The following is a 22,861-nucleotide window of genomic DNA, read 5'->3' as shown; positions in this document are numbered from 1 at the left end:
ACTTGGAAATTCCAAGAAAGCAATATTTTATATACTGAGCCTTGTCATTGCCTTCTAGGTATGTTTACCACAGCTCTAAATGGATGGTGGCGGGTAATGCTGACTCCCCTGTGCCACCGCGGGTGTACATTCATCCGGACTCGCCTGCCTCCGGGGAGACTTGGATGAGACAAGTGATCAGCTTTGACAAGCTGAAGCTCACCAACAATGAACTGGATGACCAAGGCCATGTGAGTAGATGGCTTCCCTAAGGTGCCACCATTGGTGGTGTAGACATACGTGTACTGTGTCTGACTGAATGGCATGAACGTCTCTCAGATCATAATATTCCTCTCTTGGTTGGTCAGCATGTGCTTAATCTGTGCAAAATCAAGGTTATATTTGCATCAGAGACTACGCCTGTGGCCTGAAGCATATCCTATGAAACATTTAATAGGCTAAAACTAGATACTGCATTTGTATTAAAATGAAAGAATCTCAGGCAGACTTTTTTAGCCAAAACATATGTTTGAAACCCTATAAGGTGCTAATTATTATGGTCTGACTATGAATACTTAGGAGTTGGGTCAACAGGGATAATGGTTTATTGTGTCCTGCCTGCATCTAGCTCTTTTCCCTCTTGAAGCTTATTGCTTCTCAGTAATGGTCTAGGCTTACACTATTTGTGTCCCATTTTTATAATCTCATCTAATGTGTCAAAATGTTACAGTAACAATTCTTTTTAGTCTTAAAATTGCTGAAACATATGTAAATCAAAGTCAGTCATTCCAATAATAGTGATTTTTAATGCCTCATTGTTATGCAATATTATTCGTAGGCAGTATTTCTACCTTATTATTTTAATAAATAAGTAACTCTGGATACATGCTGATTTCCATCAAAAGCTAGCATTTCTATTAGGTTTTTGTTATTTGAGAGGGTTTTGATTGAGGCAGGATTGAAATATCTTTTGAAGAACACATCATACATAAAAGGAATATCGAATATCAACTAGTTCATTTCTCAAAGTGTAACATAAAGATAGCATATTTATAAGCAAATCTTTTCAAACAAAAATGCAAACTGTCATAACCTAGTAATACACTTATGACGGGGTATGATTTGTAAACTGCTAGATAGTATCTTAAGCAATGACCTTAAAAACATGCAAGTATAAATTTCATTGTGGTACAAATTCAGTATCTAGATTTTTAAGACACATCTATTTTACATTGCTTTTGTTTGTTTGTTGCCTTTTATGATTGAAAACAAAATCAGAGGGCTTAATTGGTCTGACTCTTGATCTCAGCTAAGGTCTTGATCTCAGTGTTCTGAGTTCAGGCCCCACAGTGGTGGGTGTGAAGCCTACTTAAAAAAAAAAAAATCAGAAAAGCAACATAGTAGATTTCATTTCTGAATCCAACTTCATGCTCTGTATTTTAGTGCAGTAGTTATTTCTGTTTTTATTCTTTATTTACACAGTCAAGTTGTAACAGTTTTCACTTGACTTCAGGGAAGGAACACTAGTTTCTTCTGTCTCATTGAGGGAGCGGACTGAAATATTGCCAGCCTGTTCATTGAGGGGTCTTTTGTTTTTGGAATAGAAAATTTAAAAATAGGGGCACCTGGGTGGCTCAGTTGCTTGAGTGTCGGACTTCAGCTCAGGTAATGATCTCACTGTGAGTTCAAGCCCACGTCAGGCTCTGTGCTGACAACTCAGAGCTTGGAGCCTGCTTCAGATTCTGGGTCTCCTCTTTCTGCCTCTCCCGTGCTCATGCTCTGTCTCTCCCTGTCTCTCAATAATAAATAAATGTTAAACGATTTTTTTTTAATTTAAAAATAATACTGTTAAGTGTGACTTGTTTTCAAAAGCTTAAATATCTTCTACTTTTCAGAGTCCTACAGTTTAAGAATATATCTTTTAGAGATAATTGGGTCTAAAAACTATACACTGTTATATATAAAGTATATACTTCTTTCAGTAATTTAAATCACTTTCTAATTCTAAATTTTTCACATCAGGTAACTGGCTTTATATCTAATACTTAATGTATCTGCAATATTTGATGTAGATATGGTAATTTATCTATATAATTTAAAGTTTGTAATCTCATTAGACTTTCTGTCAAACAGTATTCTCCAGAGGAACAGAACCAGTAGAATGTGTATAAATATATACATAGAGAGAGATTTATTTAAGGAATTGGCTCACGTAATTGTGGGGGCTGGTAGGTCCCAGAACTACAGCAGCAGGCTGGAGACCCAGGGAAGAGTTGATCCTGCATCTCAAGCATGAAGGCAGTCTCAAAGCAGGATTCCTTTTTCCTCAGGGGACCTCAGTCTGTTTCTTTTAAGGCCTTCAACTGATTGAATAAAGCCCACCCACATTATGGAGGGTAATCTGCTTTACTCAAAGTCTACTGACTTAAATATTAACCTTGTCTAAAAAATAACTTCACTGGGACACCTGGGTGGCTCAGTCAGTTGAATGTTTGACTCTCGATTTTGGCTTAGGTCTTGTCATGGTTTGTGAGTTTGAGTTCGATTCCCGCATTGGGCTCTGCACTGACAGCATGGAGCCTGCTTGGGATTCTCTGTCTCCCTGTCTCTCTGCCTCTCCCCTACTTGCTCTAATGCTCTCTCTCTCAAAAATAAATAAATAAACTTAAAAAAATTTACAAATTCCTTCATAGCAACATCCAGACTGTGTTTGCCCAAATATCTAGGGAACATGGACTAGCCAAGTTGACACATAAAATTAATCATCACATAGCATTTGTTTAAACACAAAAGAATTGGGGCGCCTGGGTGGCGCAGTCGGTTAAGCGTCCGACTTCAGCCAGGTCACAATCTCGCGGTCCGTGAGTTCGAGCCCCGCATCAGGCTCTGGGCTGATGGCTCAGAGCCTGGAGCCTTTTTCTGATTCTGTGTCTCCCTCTCTCTCTGCCCCTCCCCCGTTCATGCTCTGTCTCTCTCTGTCTCAAAAATAAATAAAAGTCGAAAAAAAAAATTAAACACAAAAGAATACATTGCAATTGAAATTCAATTGCTTATACCTAAATAATTATTTCACTTTTACGAAAAACAAAAACATAGAAAACAGTAAAAATCTAGAGAAATGTGTTGTCTATCAATGAAATTTTTCTTTTAAGGTTATGGCAGGATGTAATATATTTTTTTTTTTAATTTTTTTTTCAACGTTTATTTATTTTTGGGACAGAGAGAGACAGAGCATGAACGGGGGAGGGGCAGAGAGAGAGGGAGACACAGAATCGGAAACAGGCTCCAGGCTCTGAGCCATCAGCCCAGAGCCTGATGCGGGGCTCGAACTCACGGACCGCGAGATCGTGACCTGGCTGAAGTCAGACGCTTAACCGACTGCGCCACCCAGGCGCCCCAGGATGTAATATTTTAATACAGGTAATTAATGAGTGTGGGAAACAGGGAGATAAAGATATGTACCTATTTTGGAAGCAAGAAAATTGCCTTTGTACATGGTAAAAATGTATGAATCAGTTGATACTAGAGGGGAATATAGGAGGGAAGATGCTCTTTTCCATTATTTATCTTTAAAAAATTATATGTTTTAAAATTTGTTTTTATTAATTTTTTTTCAAGTTTATTTTAGAGACACACACACACACACACACACACACACACACACACACACGGAATGGGTGGGGGAGGGGCAGAGAGAGAAACACAGAGTCTGAAGCAGGCCCCAGGCTCTGAGCTGTCAGCACTGAGCCCGATGCAGGGCTGGAACTCATGAACCATGAGATCATGACCTGACCTGAAGTCAGATGCTTAACCTACTGAGCCACCCAGGTGCCCCTTAAAAAAATATTTTTTAAGACTTTGTAAAATGTATTATAATGTAGAAAGCCATAGTCTCTGCCTTCAGTGATTTAACCTAGATGGGGAGAGAAGACATGCATACAGATGATCATGCTGTCTGCCCAGAGAAATACAGATGCCACATTATTTCAGCCAGGAGAGATTGGGAAGGCTTCATGAAGAAGGTGTCTATTGTATTTTTTTACTCAGTTTGATGACCCCAAGTGAGGTTAGATTGGAGATTAGGAAATTGTTCCTCCTTCTATTGTTTATTTGTTTATTTTTAAGTAGGCTTCACGCCTAGTGCAGAGCCCCATGCAGGGCCTGAACTCAGGATCCTGAGATCAAGAGTCAGATGCTTAACCAACTGAGCCACACAGGTGCCCCTCTTACTCTATTGTTGATGTGATTCAGCATCTAGGAAGATAGTAGTGCCATTATGGTGGAACTTTCTAATTCAGTAGTCCTTTTCTTGACTCAGAGACCTCTTAGGAACTCACCCCTCTGTCATCAGATGGTGATTGTCCCCCTAACTGCAAATTCTGAAGGAAGTGATAGTAATTTCTAATTAATCAAGCTGTAGACACAAATTAGAGGTGAATTTTGCTTTCTTACCGTTTTTGGCCTCTCACCTCCCAGTTTTACTCTTCTAAAAGTATATAAGCATTCAACATAGTGACCTGAGAACTGCATGTAGACTTGAGACTTTTATTAAACACAGTGTGTTTAACATAGGACTCAAATCTTCACAGGGCTGTGACTGAACCTAGAACTGCATGAGACATGAGGTTATGTGCTACTAGGTTTTCCTCAATGTGACTTCATCTTTCCAAATACCAGGGATTATCTAGAGAGGAATATTGAAGAGAATCTAGACTGGAATGTCCTACCCCTCCACAACTAATCCTTGAATGTTGTAAAGACTTTATAATCTCTACTTCATGGCGAATCTGTAGTCAGCTTTACGTTGGATTGTATACAGCCAAGACCGGTCCTTGGGCTACCCATGTGTAGATGGTTAGCATGCTTGGGTAAGGTATTTCCTTCTCATCATGTGCATGGTTCCCTGTTCATCTGGAGTTTGTTGTCTGGAGGGACACATTTTACATGAACATCTCTGAAAAATTAGAAGACGTTTAACAGGTAATGGTGTCTTTAAACATTGGCAGGACTCCTACCCACAGTGCTGGGGTGCTTTGGAAGGAAGCATGGCCAGCTTGCCATAGTCAGGAGACCTGTGGAGGGTCTCTTTCTCAGCTGCCAAAGGGTTGGTAACATAGTCACCCTAGCTCTAAGTTTGTCCTCACCCTCTTTCATTTCTGCTTGAGATTCAGGTAGGGAAGCAAGGCATTACAAGGGAGATTGCCAAGATCTCCTTGAGAAAAACTTGTAACAGCTTGGAGATCCAACATGTTCATGTTCATGAGCATGTCACTTTCGTGCTCTGAGGCTTGTTTTTCTCATGTGTTTTAGTAGAACCAGAGGATTTTGAGTGAATCAGATGAGCTGATGAACTTGAAAGTACATATTTGTAAGGAGTGTTGTACATTCAGCATCACATCTGAGACAAAACCAAGGCCATCTTGCCATGGAGCTTGTGATCCGATGTTACTGTCTTGACCCCTACCTTTAAAATGAGTCAGTACCAGTCATCACCAATAATGCAGGGAGCTAAGTATCTGCTCTTCCTTAGCCCTTTGCTTGACTTGTTCCAACACTGGCATTTAGGTCATCTAGAAAATTTCCAGAGTCAGCAGGTAATGTTTCCTTATTGAGCTGTTTTATAAGGCACAGCTGGCCTGTCTGTATAACTTCAGGCACTTTAGGCCCTTCATACTAGAGATAAGTAATATCATACTTCTTTTGACTCAGAACTAGTGTCTTTAAAGTGGAAAAAATGTGTATCAAAGAAAACTGTGTTTATGAACATTAGTCCATGTAACTATCTATGTTACTAGGTAATGCCAAAAAGAAAACAAAAAAATCCTCCATTTAAACAGAACAGAGAGCATGCATGGTACATGCAGATCCGATATAATTATTTAAGTTTCAGCATTATCATGGTGGGCTCCTTGTTTATAAGGCCAATAGTTCTCCTGGTTTTATTTCTTCTATTAAATAAGGAAAATGTTATTGACCACTCATCATTGTAAGTTTGATAGATCATTAAAAAGCAAATAATGCTATTTTGTTCAGAAGAGCGAGGCTTGTTTAGCATTACCTGAAAACGTCCAGGAATATACTAAATCCGTATAGATAATATTGAAAACACGTTATTTTGCTTGAATGATCGATCTCCAGTTTACTATAGGCAGTTGCCATTTAATGTGCAAACATAGGCATACATCAGCTACTTCTATACCTTACTCCAGTATACCCCACCTTAGGTCATCTTGGAAATTCTGTAAGGATATAAAGAAGGAAATAAAACTTAAGTATATATAGCAATATGGAGAAATCTGCTTGAGAGAACAAAGACTTCATAAAATCAGAACCTACGTTCATTGACTAGTAAACAGAAACCCAAATCAGTTTTAGTTTCCTTTATTCCAAGTTAGTTTATTCTAGTCTTCCAAAATTAGCTATGTATTTATTTTTGTTTGTTTGATGTGAGGTAGCTTTCTTCATTTTTTCTTCTCTGGAATTTACTGATCATTAGAATCATTAGAATAAATCTTGCATTTGTGTTTTACCTGGCTCACACAACCACACGCACATGTTACATTATGACCTAGTGTAAGTAAACACACACAAAGTGAACAATGTTTTGCAAAACAGTACTTATCCTTACTATAAGGAGCACACTCGATGTTTCTACTTTATAATTTTATTTATTTAAAAAGTTTCTTGTTGAGACCTTTTAAATTGATTTTTTGTGAGCCACTAATGGGTTATTGAAGTTCTGTCCTTTTTTTGATCTGGAAAGAGACTTTTCCAGAGGCTGCAGATTCATGTGTGTGTCCACACGTGACCATGAGAGCTATTGTATTCCCTTACCCTTTCCTTATACAACTAACCGCCTCCCCATCAAATGGGTCTGGTAGGCACTATCATTAGATCCGCCACCCAGGCATTTCCTCTCCTGAGAGGAAATTTTAGGGTGAAAAACAAAACAAAATTGACCACTGCGCTCGTTACTGCCTGGGAGTAGAGACATCCTCTTATGGTAGCAAACATGCTTTCCAGGTATAGAGCTGTTTGTTTTAGGGCTGACTGAATATTCTGAATTTGGCTTCATTAAACTGTCTGCGTCCTGAAAAACATGAGGCAGGTCAATCACTGTGTTTTTCCAAGACTTTGTTTAAGTATTTCTTTTCTTAACTCCCAAACCCCCAAGTCTGAATTCAAATTGTGTAACTCAGGAAAGATATAGCTTTGTTAACTGAACTAATTAATGAATACCTGACTGTGGACTCTCAGCAGCAAATAAAAAATTTCACTGGACAAGGATATTTCTTTACTCTACCTCCTATGCCTTGAAAGCATAAAACGTATACAGAAGGAGAAAAAAATTCACCCACAATCCCATCATCTAAACATGACCACTGTTCATAGCTTTCGGTGGGTTCTTTTTATTGTCTATTTTCATATAATTGTGATAAGTTTATAAACTTGGAACATTTAATGTTTAAACCGAAGCATTTTATTTTGTGGTTAAAAATGTCCTAAACAGGCTTTAGTAATGGCTGAATAACACCTATCCCATTGTATAGACTTTCATTGACCTAACCAATCTGCTCATGTGGCTTATTGTTTTTCTACCATTATAAATGGTGCACTGCCTATTCTACATGAAGTGCTGTTTTGGATTTGAAATATTTCCTTAGGATAAATTCTCAGAAGTGAAATCGTTGGGTAGAAGGTAGCTGAACCATATTATCAGATTTCCCTAGTAGAGTCTGAGTGCATTAGCTTTTCCATCCCCAGGTGCCTGGGTTTTGAAAGTTTCATTGTCGTGAAGGTGTAGACACTGGATTCTCTGGGCAAACCAGGGATATTGCAAGCCACACACAAGGCAGACCCTTGGGTGTTCTTAAAATTCCTTTTGCCCTTGAATAGGCACGTTGTCATCACCAATAGAGGAAAAATGCTCTCTTAAGAAAAACCTTGGTGTGCAAATACTTATTTTTAGGGGATGATCGTGGTGGAATTTAAATAATCATTTAAATCTCATTTTTAGTTTTACTGATTTGGATTTTGTGTTCCATTTGGCTCATTATAAATAAAATGTTGGGGCACCTGGGTGGCTCAGTTGGTTAAGTGTCCAACTTCACTCAGGTCATGATCTCATAGTATGTGAGTTTGAGCCCTGCGTTGGGCTCTGTGCTGACAGCTTGGAGCCTGGAGCCTGCTTCAGATTCTCTCTTTCTCTGCCCCTCACCCACTCACACTCTTGTCTCTCTCTGTCTCTCAAACATAAATAAACATTTAAAAAAATTAAAAAAAAATAAAGTGTTGATGAATTTATTCTTGTGTTTTCAGAAACAGAAAATTAGATGTTAAGTTCATGATTATTCACAGGGTTCCACCAAAATTATGACTCTCTTTTTCCTTTTGTAGTTTTATGCATATTTTACAAATAACTTCTTAGCCCTTCCTCTACAATTTTGATATATTTTATTTATTTTTTGATATACTTTATTAAACTGGCACTTCTGCCAATTTTTCTTACACATTAAATATTTACTCATGGTGATAAGACTGGGCAGAAGTTCTTGATATTTTTGGCCTTCTTTCCTTGATACAGATTATTCTTCATTCAATGCACAAATACCAACCACGAGTCCATGTCATCCGTAAAGACTGCGGGGATGATCTTTCTCCCATCAAGCCTGTTCCAACTGGGGAGGGAGTAAAGGCATTCTCCTTCCCAGAAACTGTCTTCACGACTGTCACTGCCTATCAGAATCAGCAGGTATTGTTCTCAGAATTTGTATCTTTCTAGACTTTTCGTTTCAGGGGTAAATTGAAAGCTAGCTATCCTTTTCACTGTATCTCAGTGTTACCAACTGTCATAAAGCATTTGCCATATAAGACATCCAGGGTGTGTGTGTGTGTGTGTGTGTGTGTGTGTGTGTGTGTGTGTGTGTATAAAAATAATTCTTTTTCTGTGATTCTCCAAGTAAGGCTACTATCGTGAGAATTTCTTTAGACAAGAATGGGTCTCATGACTGGCAATGTAGGTTTACTTTCCATTTTGAGATATTGAATCATAAAGTCATAATTAAAATTAAAAAGCATGTGGAAATAGACAAGAAGAATATGAAAGATTGCCTAGGAAATAAACAAGTAGAATTTGAAAGATAACACATTATTTTAAAACTATAATCCATGTATTATAGGAAATATCTCAGAGGCATTTATCTTATATAGTCATTTTGGTACATATACAAAAAGGGCTGTTTCTTTCAAGATAGGCTTTAATTGTGACAGAGGGTGATACATAGGCTTATAAGCTGAGAGATCAATTGTGGAGTAATCTTTCCATAAAATTAGTAATAATTTCAGAGGTGAAGTATTTCTTTTTGATATTGGTAAGTGTATGTATTTCTTTAAGGCTGTGTCAAGTAAGTGGAAAATTGACTTGAGGCAATTGTTTAGTCCATGCAGTTACAGCGAGTTTTCATAAAAAATTGTGATGTAGTTGAGGCTGATATGGTATGTGGTAGATTTTTTCTTCTTTAGTTTTAGTGATCAACAGAATTGTTTTAGCTCTCCACTTATTACGTTTATTTACATCTCAGTTAGATGTTAAACTCTGTTGTGGTTTCTGTTGTTTTAAAGCTTATGGGGAGGTTTGGATTCTGTCCTCTGCATCTTACTTTAGGGCTGGGAGGCTCATCCCCTCTCATCCATGGGGAGACGCCAGCCCCACAGCTGAAGATGTCCCGTTCTCTCATTCACGTTGTCATGCTTTTATATAGACTTTTAGAAACAAGCATGAAATTAACCTTTAGAAGGACTGGAGATTATTAGGAAGATATTCTTAAAATATGTTAGGTGCAGATAATGAATTTTTTTTTTTGTTTTAGGAAAAATGCATAGGGAGAAAAAGAGCTGAGATATTCCCTACCTTTTAAGGAACCCCAGTTATCTTCTTTCTCTCTCTCTGCCTCTTTCTCTGTCTCAAGCACAAACAAATTAGCCATGTCAAATGTGTGTATTCTCCCAGCCTCTGTGATACAATAAACAAGATACAATAAGCTTTTGGTACATGTTGGTGACTAACACCAGTTGATAAACATTGACAAATCAATCAATTAATAGGGTAAGAAACTTAGAAAGGAAATTGATAATGACACAATGCAATGATCATTTTTTATCTTCTTGGCTACTATTTTTAAGAACTCATGGAAAATTGGTAGGCAGCTTAGCCTGGTGGTTAGCATGGGTTCTGAAGCCTAGAGTCCCAGCCTAATTCTATTGCCAAGTAACCTTATGAAACCATAGGAAACTTAAGCCTCAGTTTAAAAAAAACCATAAAATTAGGATAATAACTACGTATAAGTTGCCATGAGAATTAAATGAAATATGTGTATAAAATTCTCACTACAGCATACATAGTATGCACTCAGGAATAAAAATAATGATAATAGTAGTATATCTCTATTCAGACAAGGCACCATTATATAAATCTGTACTCTTTTTTGAAATACTACTTTAAATGAACATTTAAGTTATTTAATGTTATTTAAATATTATTTAAATGAACAAAGAATTAAGCCATAATGAATTATAAAGAACTCCATCAATGACAGAATGGCAGTCATGCTGAATTAATTAGCAAACCTTTACATTATATCCTTTATAAGGTAGTTTTATCCACATACTAAGACAGTATCATGTGGAGCACATGTATCTCAGGCACTGCACAGAGCACACAGAGGACAATATAGGGGACTGCAGAAGACTTTTCAAAGATGCTCCCCCCCTTTTTTTTTTTGGTCTTAGTGTTATCCAATAGTTTTCATTTGTCCTTAGCCAAAATGGTACCATCGGAAGTATGTTCATTAACTTGGTAGATTCCACTAAACCAAAGAGCATAAAAAACAAAGCATGATGTGCTTCTTTGAAAATAGGCTGTAAATTCCTTTGGGCAAGGTGCAGATCTGTTAAGAAATAGATGAGATGTTGTTTATTAGTGTCAATTACAAGATGGTATAACTAAAAAATATGTTTAATGGAAATGATTAGGCCATCTGTAAAAATTCTACCCCCAAATTTTAGTTAAAATTAAAACATCATTTATTTCTACTACATGAATAGGATTTAATCTCATTAGAGTCTTCCAGTAGGGTTACCTCTGGTTAGACATTCACTATATTGCTCTGACCAGGTCAGGATTCAACAGAAAAAAACCAGGAAAGAATAAAACTTTAAGATGAGAGCCATAAAGATGATTCAAAGAGAGACAAAGAGGGGCGCCTGGGTGGCTCAGTCGGTTAAGCGTCTGACTTCAGCTCAGGTCATGATCTCACGGCCCATGAGTTCGCCTCGGGCTCTGTGCTGACCGCTCAGAGCCTGGAGCCTGTTTCAGATTCTGTGTCTCCCTCTCTCTCTGACCCTCCCCCATTCATGCTCTGTCTCTGTCTCAAAAATAAATAAACGTTAAAAAAAAATTAAAAAAAACAAAAAACAAAGAGAGACAAAGAAAAATACAAAGGCAGAAAAGTTAAAGAAGTGTATATTACCTTCAGAAGAAGAGAGGAATATGTTGAAGCTTAATAGCATTCAAGCATATAAATAACTTGAATAAATAGAAGTTGGATATTAGCTGTTATCCATTACCAATAAAAATAGGATTAAACCATGTCACAGAGTTAAAGGGAAGTGCTTTAGTTCAGAGGGATTGAAAACAAAGGACAAGTTATCAAGAGAAGATTCAGAATTTCCTTCTCTAGTGATATTAAAAGCAAAACACATTTTATTTACAGAGTTTGAGTATGGATGGGGATTGTCTTTTTCTTAGCAGAGGAATGTCTAGGTGATTTCTGAAATTTTCTTTTGATTTGCAGCTAAAATAATAAAATACCTGAGAAATAGGGGAGAGTCAATTTTGGAATCACTTGTAGTTCTTCTACCATTTCTGTCTTTAATAAACTTCCTTGACATTTCTAATATTTGATATGACTTTTTTCCTGCTCTGCAGATTACTCGCCTGAAGATAGATAGGAATCCATTTGCCAAAGGCTTTCGAGACTCTGGGCGTAACCGGTAAGTCTTAGTGAAGAGCATTTTGGCTCTGATAAATATATTTGGCTTTTTATTGTGAATTTTCCATTACAAGGTAAAGAGTTAAAGTTACTGACATGATTTTGAAATCATTTTCTGATGAGGATTAAAATTTGTCGCTAACACTGGGCCTTGGAGGTAACTTAGTTTTGGGTCTAGTGCTGGGGTTTGCCCATTCCTAAGGTGAACTCTGATGTGTGATGCTGGCTGAAAAATGGAAGTTCTCAGGGTGCACAGTGCAGGCCACCTCTGAAGGGGGCTTGAGGAGACCTGCCCTTTAGGCACAGGGGCTTCAGTATCTCAAATCAATAGCCTGCCTTTCAGGCCCTGGGGCTTCAGTATTCTAAGTCAGTAGCCTCTGTGCATCTGCTCACGGTTTAGAATTTGCTTAGTGATATCACAACAATCTATTGATTCTGTCTTTTGAACATGATGGGGTTTCTCTTTCCCTCAGATTTCCAACTAGAATATGAAACTACTCCCCTTTGCCAAGAGAGCTGATGTTCTTTAGTTTCCAAATTTGTCTTGGCTCCACTGACAGCCACACACTTGTTTATTTTTTCTGTGGCGTGTTTTATGGTGTTTGTACTAAGTGGGAGAGCTACAATAATGAATTCCACTCTATTACTTTTATCAAAAAAGCAGATCACCCTAGTCTGTGTGCCAAGGGTTTTTGAATTTATTGATATGACTCTATTCCAATACAGTTTGGTGCAACATTTTCTAAGATAAGTATTGATAGTAACAGTTATAATAGACTAACGTTCTCCAGAGGCCTCTTCAGGGTAAGGCTTTGCCTTAAATGTTTTTAAAAGCATTTTGCTTTTAGAAAGAAATATTTGATAAAGTTTTATAATTTTACTCCAGAAATTATTCTAATACTTCTTGAAAACTTGGTATTCATAGGCTGTGTCTATAGGAAGTCAAAATCCCAATTATCTTGTTTTAGGAACTGTTTGATTTAGAATTGTTGAGAGGAAACAATCAGGTAGTAGTCCAGATTTTTCATTCTTCCAGTTGATTAATCAGGCAAGGTTGGTGCAGACAGAGATTTTTTTTCTCAAAATACACTCAAGTGCTTGAAGAGGTTTGATTTCACCTTCATATGCAATGGCATTGTTAAAACACCGTGCAATGGGAGGACTAAAATGCAGCTGAAATGCACTGAGAGTGGAGTAGCCTTTAACTTAGTGCAGGTAGATCAACAAGACTGACGAATAACAGGACTGGCCAATAATTCCCTCTGAAATTCTTCATTCTGTAGGAAGATTTGTAGGTATTCCTATAATACCTGTTGTCTGATATATTGAAATTATTCTGTCTTTTTTTAGATGTTTGTTTCAGTGTGGAGAAAACTGTGCTTGGCTTTTGCTGTTACATTAGCTCTTAGTTAACTTTGCTGTTCAGAGGAGTTTTTAAAAGCTGAGTAATTTAGTAACCAAGGTGGTCACTGGTGAGGGACTGAAGGGAGCCTTTGGGGTGACTTCTTTTCTACCTTGACAAGCACTTAATGGAATCTTCTTGTGGTTTTGGTTATAGCAGTATAGTATTTATCCATTTAAGAGTCTTACATTACTTCCAATTCATTATTTTTTTAAAGCAGAGAATACATTTATTAAAACTCGCTGAAACTCCAGGAAGGCAGCATTGAGGCATAAAGAATATATAGCCAGGAACTGTGTCCAGCTTCTCCTATAGGACTAACCTACCAAACACATCACTGCCGTCAACACTGGGAGAATCACACTGCTTGTATACTGTCGGTTCATTTTTGAAGCAATACATTTAAAAATATTTTTAAAGGTGTATTTTGGATAGATAACAATAGTGAATGAGCCTACAAATAGAAGTGAGATGATAAGATGCATATGACAAGTTTTCACAAAGAATTCTAGAAACATCAGCATAATGAAAAACATTGGGTTTTTAAAATTTGGTCAGTGAAAAAAAATCTGTGGGTTTGGTGAAAATAAACTAAGTCTTTGTTTGGTATCATGAAGTCAAAATACTAGGTTTGGTATGAATTTTTTCCTTCCCTTTGTTTTACAAGTATAGAGTTGTCGCATCCATAGTGCTTGTTCCTATTTCTTTACTGACTCTTAATTTTTTAGTTTAAAAAAAATTTTTTTAAATTTACATTATTTGTTTTTGAGAGAGAGAGAAACAGTGTGGGGTGGGGGGTGCAGAAAGAGAGGGAGACAAAGAATCCGAAGCAGGCTCCAGGCTCTGAACTGTCAGCATAGAGCCTGAGGCAGGGATTGAACTCACCGACGCGACGAGAGATCATAACCTGAGCTGAAGTAGGATGCCCAACCAACTGAGCCACCCAGGTGCCCCTAAAATTTTTAGTTTTTAATGGACATACAGAACATAATGAATTATGTTTTAACACTTACTAAATTTTAAGTTTTAACACTTTGTTAAATTTTTTTTGTTTGCGCCAATTATTTAAGCAGTGTCACAGTACAAGAAAAATATGTTGAGCCTATCTATAGCTTTTTGTTAGTGAAGTAAATAATTTTAATTTTTAGCTTATTAAAATTAGTTTTCCTGCTTATGATTGATAGCTCTTCAGTCCTTATTTTGGAATGCTAAATACTTATAAATCAATATCCTCTTTTTAAAAATTTAATTTTAACATTTTCTATTGATAAATGCAAAAACACATGTACAGAGGAGTGGATTTGGTCAGCTTTGAAGATTTCTAACTTACCTATTATTTTCCTTTAAAAAAGAGTAAGTTGTATGGAAGACTTGGAGGGTGCCTTGGTGTTGAGGGCTTGGGGAAGGAGTGATATTTTTTTCACAGAAATAGAGAAGAAAGCCCAAGAGAAAAAGTTAATTATATTTCTTTAATACCCCTGGTTGTGTTGTCTTGTTGATACTACTTTTTAACGTAAATTCTGTTTTTATTTTTCCCCACACATGAAATAAACAAATTAAGCAGGACAAGAAATAAACATGGACTTGTGATTTTTTAAACTTTATAAAACAATTTGCTTTAATTAAAAATGATCCCTTCCTGGTTATTTATGGCTCCACAGCCTATTTTATAGGAATCAGTAGCTTCAACCCTTAAAAGCTCTCCTGCAAGACATTTGCTACGTGAAAGAGAATTTATGTGCTGAGAATAGTTTCATTCTTCAGTTAGGCCTTGGGTTTGACCCTATAAAATTTTTTACTCAGGAAGGTACAGAAATTTCTCTGCTTTAAATACTTCAGGAAAAACATAACCATTTTACTAAATAAACTTGGCCATTTGATAGCATAAATTAGGGTGGTGATAAAATGTGGAAATTGTTCAAAGGCATCTTGTATAAATTATCGCCTTGGCTACACTCCTGCAGGAGGTGCTTTTATCTTTTCTTTAACTAGATGGGAAAAGTCTCCATTACTGGAGAAAATGAAGGCCTTTTTTAAAAAGTCCAGATTCAGCTAATAAATATTTTATAACTGTTTCCTGCACAATATCTGAAATCCTTTCTGGAACTTGCAGTGTGAAACAGCAGCCTCGAGAAAAATATCGATAGCTCCAAGTCAGCTGACTTGTCGATATGTCACCTTCAGAGCATTCCTTTAAAGCTTGGGATTATACGTTTGTGATGATCAGTAACGTCTCCCCAAGAATTTGGTCTATGGATTTGTATTTGAAGCATAGTAAAGTTTACACGGCTAAAACAGATAATGCAATAATGCACATCTCCGCAGTTAATACATGTCTAAGTCCAGTGGATGCTTATTAATTACCTCTTAGCAAACTCCCCTCGAGACCACTCCGTGACCACTTTGGTATCCTTAGTACTTAGAACTGTGATTACTAGAACTCATCCATGTGGTAATAAAAAAGCAGTTTTATACAAAACTGCATCCTAACATTCTTTAGGATTAAAAAAAAGCTTGTTTCTAGAAAGTCATAAAAACTGAGTACAAGCTAAATATAGATGAATCAGATAAGTAGTCCCCAGCATTCATTAGTTGAGTATTAAATGCAACCTGCAGGCTACATGGGTTTTGGGACTGACCAAGCTGCCAAACTGCCCCCAAATCAATACTTTCATGTATGTAAAATATTACTGAGTAGAGTCATCTTGCATTTGGCTTGTAGTCAGCCACAGGTATGATGTCTGGTTTTGGAAAAATCACTTAGTAGCAAACAATTTTAGCGCTAGGAAATGAGGCAGAGCTTTTGTAAAGAATCCTCACTTTGTGGGAAACTGAAGTCCAGGGAGGTTAAAACATTTACCTAGGGTCACACAATGAATTTTAATGAGTTGCAGCCACAGCCCAATTCTCCTGACCCCCAATCCAGTGTTCTTACCATGAAATAATCCTCTCTCTGTGCAACACTGATTATATCCAAAGACAGATTCTGCCCTTCACTCTCAGTGCAGCCCAGATGTAAGGCATGTGCAGGGTCCACTCTGTTCCCCTTTGGCAGCCCAGTACTAGCACCTGTGTGGGGCTGGTGATGGCTCTTTGAAGTGCTTTAAGAGCAGCAGCCCCTGAGCTTACGACTTGAGAGATGAGTCAGGTCCATGCTTGGGCGCATGTGAGGATGGCTCATACACACAACCGGTGGTGGATACTCACACCACCCATCCACACACATATCACTGTCCCTTCTGTCACTAAGATGTGGTAGTGATGCTCCGTGGAGTCATGATAGATGCCAACAAATTAATAGATTCTATACTCTGAACACTCTAAGGAAGTAAATTCAGTGTGTAAAACCTTAGAACAGTAGGGCAAGTTGTATAAGATGGTTTTATCTGCATATAGCACTCACTATGAGTGTTTAGAGTTTTCTCCATGTCGTGTAGGTGATAAGTCTCCAGGATGAGGGGGGTCCTGTAGTCTTTGTTCATAGTTCTTATTTGGGGATGCAAGGTGTCCAGAGGAAGTAGCAAGTTGAGCACAAGCTATTAGAGAAAGACCTGATCTTTAACATTTGCATTAAATATAGATTATCTGTGTTAAATAAAAGTGTGTTTGACAATCACAAGAGATGTCTGAGTATTGCTGGACACTCAGAAAGCAGGCATTTCCTACAAATCGCTTAGGGCTGTGGTAGTTGAGGGAAGACTGAGGTCTTGAGAATGGGTGAGTGAAGCGCCTCATTTCCAGAACATAGAGGACTTAGTTATCTGATATAAGGAGAAGAAGATTCTGAATCACTTATGGTAGGAGATACATACATACCTTTATGTATGTATTTAGAGTAGTTACCCTTGTTTTCAAATATACGTATTTCATGTAAATGGTTTACAACCAACTTGTCCTGTGTCTTTAAGTATCCATTCATTAAGTGTATGTAAAGGCCTGAAAAGAATGATGCTGATACTAGCCCCAGATACTACACCAGCCTGTGAGATCACCTTCCTGTGTTCCTTCTGCATGTTGGGCTGAGAGGTCAGTGCTGCCTCCTACCTTCCTGGACTCCCTGTTGCTGGAGGGGAGCCCATCCTGGCTCTACTGGGTGTGGTGGAGATTGCGCCCCCCAGAGAGTAGTCAGTTTTCTTTGGATGAGTGCTCTTCTAAAGTTGGCTACCGAGGCACTGAATGATGGGCAGAAGTGCCTCTTCAGCAAAATTGGCTTTACAGGGTCATGCTTTTGTCGCAAAGCCTTGCTCATCAGAGGGAGAAGTAATGTTACAGGGAAAGAGGGTGGATTCCAGATCCCAGCAGGGCCTTGGACTCACATCAGCTAGGATGGACCTCTTCACCTCAGTTCCTTAGCATAGAGGGACAGCTTTTTATTCTCCGAGGTCGGCTTAGTTTTCTGAGAATGTTAACAGGACATCTTGGGTGGTTTCCATCATCTTGTGCACCTGGTGACAGAATGTAGCCCATCTCTGAAGCATTTCTTCATGCCTGTGCCAAACTCCTACCCTACCAATGTGGGGGGGCCACCATCAACACCGGTGATGTTTTCTGAGCTGCTTATTACTGCCGAAAGCTCCAACTGCTCCTAACTAGGCTTCTTTTGTCCGCCTCCATCCCGATCCTTCCATTTAGAATGGGTTTGGAAGCCCTTGTGGAGTCATACGCATTCTGGAGACCTTCACTGCGGACTCTCACCTTTGAAGATATCCCTGGAATTCCCAAGCAAGGTAAAACAAAGTCTCCTGGGTCATAGATACAGCCAGTTCTTGACTGGAAGCTCGGGCACTGAAAACTGAATGAGTCATTTGCATCTACAATGGTGACCTCATTACCAACATCCTCTTGTGACAGGATCCATCTCTTCTGTGTGGAATGAGGATGGGGACCAGAAAAATGGTCATAGGTGAAGTCTTGGATGTTTTAGGCTGTTTATGTATTTCAGGACCTTTATGTCACCCTTAAACATCTTGTTAAAATTAGCATCGGACTGTGAGCTCCTGTGCCAGGCGCACTGCGCAGGGAGTCGCCAGTGGTGGTCCCAGTTCACCCTTTCTTGCCAGCTTCTTTCTTCACTTCCTTCAGCAGCATTGCCTGTAGACACGGTTCTCCTGTTGGATTTATGCTGAGAAGGTCAGGCACACTCAGGCAGACTTCCTCTGGCTCACCTCTGAGTATTTCCCCCAAGCTCAGGCTAGTGTTTCCTCATGGAGAGCTGCATGCCAAGGAATGATGCTTCCTTCTCTGCTCAGTAGGTAGGAAGCTCAGGCCACTCCTGCACTCAGGCTTTTTATGCCTGATCCTGCCCAGCAACCCGGTGACAATTAACATGCTGGGTTTTAGATAATTATCATTGACCGGCTTGGGCTTTTAGATTATTTTGAGAAGCTATATAACACACTGTTGCTGGAGGAATGAAGGCTTTACAACCTGTCCAGCCTGTTGGAATTCTCCTCTCCCCCTAACTTCTGTCAAGTTTGCAAACATCAATCTGCCAGCGAATCCAGAGAGGGGAAGAGGACCACCACCACCATTATTGATTGGACCCAGGGTTAACCACCCTCTCTGTTTCGAAGGACTGTTTCTATGGTGGGCCTTTGCTCTCGTGTCAGCATGTGAGTCACCAACCTGTTTTCTGGTTGGAAATAAGATTTTTGAAGTTCTAGACTATTGTCTTCTTGCAGTAGCCCTCTGGGGTACAGCCATTGATGCACACAAGCTTTTGGTGGGAAGCTGCAGATGTGTTTGAGGCAGGATGTGTCTTTGACCAGTTTGGCTCTTTCCTTTAAGTTACTTCTATTTTCTTGCAAGAAAACATATCGACCCAGAGCAAGGTCTGCTGAAAAAGTAAAATAAGGAAAGAAGACAGATGATGACTATACTTTCTGAAGACGATACAGAGTGAGATGAAATTTATAAAGTTGCCAGAAAAGCCAGTATTCGTAATATTTATTAGAGAAAAATCCGAAGCCTTTGGGAAAGCTGATGGAGGGAGAAAATGTGAAAATTCTGTGTGGCAGTGTCCTAATATCCTCTGCAGTAAAAAAAAATTATTGCCTGGGGAGATCATTTGCCTTGGGAATATTGAGAGGATCTGTGTCTAACAGGTTGCTGTCGGAATTCAGTTAAGTTATAATTCCTTGAGAGACAAAAGCATCTCCTTTTCGTTGTTCAGCATAGGCTTCCTTGTGACAAGCTGTGTCTCGCTCATGCTCACAAAATCGAAAGGCAGACATGGCTGTAGAGTCGTTGCTCTTTACATTTCAACTTCTTTTGTAGGAAGTACGAGTTCCTCCACATTGCTCCAAGGCTCTGGGAGTGGTGTCCCTGCCACCCACCCTCATCTTTTGTCTGGCTCCCCTTGCTCCTCTCCTGCCTTCCATCTGGGGCCCAACACCAGCCAGCTGTGTAGCCTGGCCCCAGCTGACTACTCTGCCTGTGCCCGCTCTGGCCTCACCCTCAACCGATACAGCACATCCTTGGCCGAGACTTACAACAGGCTCACCAACCAGACCGGCGAGACCTTCGCCGCGCCCAGGACTCCTTCCTATGTGGGCGTGAGCAGCAGCACCTCTGTGAACATGTCCATGGGCGGCGCTGATGGGGACACTTTCAGCTGCCCACAGACCAGCTTGTCCATGCAGATTTCGGGGATGTCCCCCCAGCTCCAGTACATCATGCCTTCACCTTCCAGCAACGCCTTTGCTGCTAACCAGACCCATCAGGGTTCCTATAACACTTTCAGGTTACACAGCCCCTGTGCCTTGTATGGATATAATTTCTCTACATCCCCCAAGCTGGCTGCCAGTCCTGAGAAAATTGTTTCTTCCCAAGGAAGTTTCTTGGGGTCCTCACCGAGTGGGACCATGACCGATCGGCAGATGTTGCCCCCTGTGGAAGGAGTGCACCTGCTTAGCAGTGGGGGTCAGCAGAGTTTCTTTGACTCTAGGACCCTAGGAAGCTTAACTCTGTCATCATCTCAAGTGTCTGCACATATGGTCTGATGAATCCTTGAAGTTTAAACCATATTCAGATTGGTCTAATGTATTTTCTTTTCTTGTTTTCTTTTTCTTTTTCTTTTTTTTTTTGAAAGCAATATGAAAAGAAACTATCAGTAGCTTGTAAGATTTACATATAATAGGAAGTGAAGGCTCACTGAGTGTTTTGACTTTCTCATGGTGAGATTGTAATTATCTATGGTATATACATATACCGTATATAGCATGTGGAGTTTTGCAGCCTACAAAACCACATCCTCCCTCCCCCCCACCCATTTCGTCTAGTTGCACAGAGTATTGGCATAAGTAATAATGTTTAACCAAAATTCTCAGACTCTTTTAAAAACCAAACAGCAAACTTAAAACTTGGCAGTGATACTAACCAGACCAAGACTTATAACTTAATTTATCAGAAAAATGCTCTACACAGTTTCATACTTGAGTGTTGATAACTAACAGTAACCAGCACATGGAGTCTTGTGATTTCTGTTATTCTTGGGCACAATGTGAGAACCTAAAATGCAAAAGCCAGTTGAGGTCTTGGTATTAGTTCTGAGGTATTTGTAATCATGAAGGATTAGCTTTTGTGTTCTTGCTTGCTCTTGTTTGTCACAGATAGTAGATGACCTTGGTTCTGTAAAAATCCATGACCTATGATAATTTTTCACTTAAGTAAAGTGGAAGAGAGGCTTGTACTTTCTCTTCACTTTCCATTGGGTATAGAAGAGGTACTTACTCATCTGCAGAGAATAAATTTCTAGTATTTTGGGTTTTTTGCTCATTTTATTTAGTTTAAGTAGACCGTTAAAGAATGTTCTAGTAAACATTTTTAAATTCCAGTTTTTGCCAGGGAAGGAACACATGATATGAGTGGAATGGTAAAAAGAAAATAAATCCACCTCAAATTCTTTGATTCCAATGAGAAGTGTCTGTCTTTTTAAATCAAGAGGAATAATGTTGTCAGCTATCCCTTAGATTTTTATAGTGTGGTTTTTCATTCAGGATATTTTTTCCATTTTGCTTTGAGATTCCTGATCCATGATCTATAAGGAAAAAGGCATTTATGCTACTTATTTACGTCTCGTAACTCCTACAAATTGAAACCTCCCTTCCTCCTTAACTTTGTTTCTCTGAGTCTTTCCTGAAACAGATAGATTCTAGGCTTTTATGGTATTAAATAACACTGTGAGGAATTTCAGGGGGTTATCTCCAGCAATCTGTCTTTTGGGGGTTGTAGTGCAAAGGCCAAAGCCCATTACTATAAAGACCCTCTTACAGGATGAAGGAGGAAGATACTAATTATGATAAAGGATCTATAAAACTTTTAACCTCAGCAGCATTTTTGACCTCAAAACTGGAAAAATGAAAACAGAATTAGTTTTTGAAAAATCCCTAAAATAATGTATACATGGTTGAAGATTTCAAAACAAGTAACTTCGATAGCACATTATGAGATGAATCAGAAAGGCTAAGAATGCATGGTGAGGAGTATTACCATCTGTCTGTTGAGAAACTAAAGTAATACGTCTGTTCCTTGACTCATTAACGACCTTTCATATATTTGTCAAGCTAAAGCAGTGTGATTTCCTTTCATTTGTAAACAGAATTGCTTTAACTCTTCCCTAGTTTAGATGGGGAAAGGGTGTAGTTCCTGATTTGCTTCTTTACTTTAAAACAACATGGCTGTTAAATATTTAGGCTGATAACTATTTGAAAAGTAGTTGCACAGGATATGACTGTTTATGGATGTTGATAAATTTCCCCATGGATTCTGTAACAATTCATCCAATTAGTATTGATTTTTAAATTGAAGATTAGCACGAAGGGACACAAACTATTTCCAGTAGGTAGATCTGTATAAGATGTTTGTGTGTGGTGTTGATTGCTTGACAGAGATTTAGGAAAAGTCCTTATGAGTACATCCCAGCCTTAATGCTTAGTACAGTTCAAGAACAAGAGTTTTCTATCTTAATAAGACATGGAAATTAATTAATGATCCATCCCCATATATACTAATAGGGAGAGCATTTTCCTTTTTGCTGTTGGTGATATGAAATGATACCACAATACGAGTAGAATTTTTTATTAATTTTTTTGATTTAGCAATATTGTACAAATTGCTGTTTCCTTTAGGCTTTACTGTAAATATTAATCACCATGTCACTTCAAAGACTAGCCTTTTATCATTATATTAAATGACATACATGCATTGATAATTATAATTATATATCTGTATTTTATTAAAAAAGTGCTTAAGAAATTATATATTAAAGTGTGTTACTAAACCCTTTTACGACTTTGGAGGGTAATCATTTAAAGTGTCTATAAATGTTGTTTCAAGAACAAGCACACATATGAACACCCCAAACACAAATTTTGTAGCTTTCGATTACAAGGCATGGCAAAATGGGTCTGGCATTCATTTTTCATGTGTT

At 38.5% G+C, this 22,861-nt stretch overlaps 1 protein-coding gene across 2 annotated transcripts in view; it reads left to right on the top strand.

Moving 5' to 3' along the window:
• TBX18 (T-box transcription factor 18) overlaps positions 1-22,861 on the top strand; it is an 85,093-nt gene that overhangs the window by 7,318 nt on the left and 54,914 nt on the right. Inside the window, exons 4-8 of one of the 2 annotated variants that reach the window (XM_003986346.6) lie at positions 59-230; positions 8,564-8,731; positions 11,966-12,030; positions 18,064-18,158; positions 19,708-22,716. In XM_003986346.6, coding sequence (XP_003986395.5) covers positions 59-230; positions 8,564-8,731; positions 11,966-12,030; positions 18,064-18,158; positions 19,708-20,432 — 1,225 coding nt within the window. In that variant the 3' untranslated portion in view covers positions 20,433-22,716. Of the gene's footprint in view, positions 1-58; positions 231-8,563; positions 8,732-11,965; positions 12,031-18,063; positions 18,159-19,707; positions 22,717-22,861 lie in introns of those variants that run through there. The other variant, XM_045057807.1, reaches the window with a different exon arrangement.

The sequence above is a fragment of the Felis catus genome, chromosome B2, assembly GCF_018350175.1.
Source record: "Felis catus isolate Fca126 chromosome B2, F.catus_Fca126_mat1.0, whole genome shotgun sequence".
Classification (NCBI taxonomy): domain Eukaryota; kingdom Metazoa; phylum Chordata; class Mammalia; order Carnivora; family Felidae; genus Felis; species Felis catus.
This window is presented reverse-complemented; position numbering and strand designations above follow the sequence as displayed.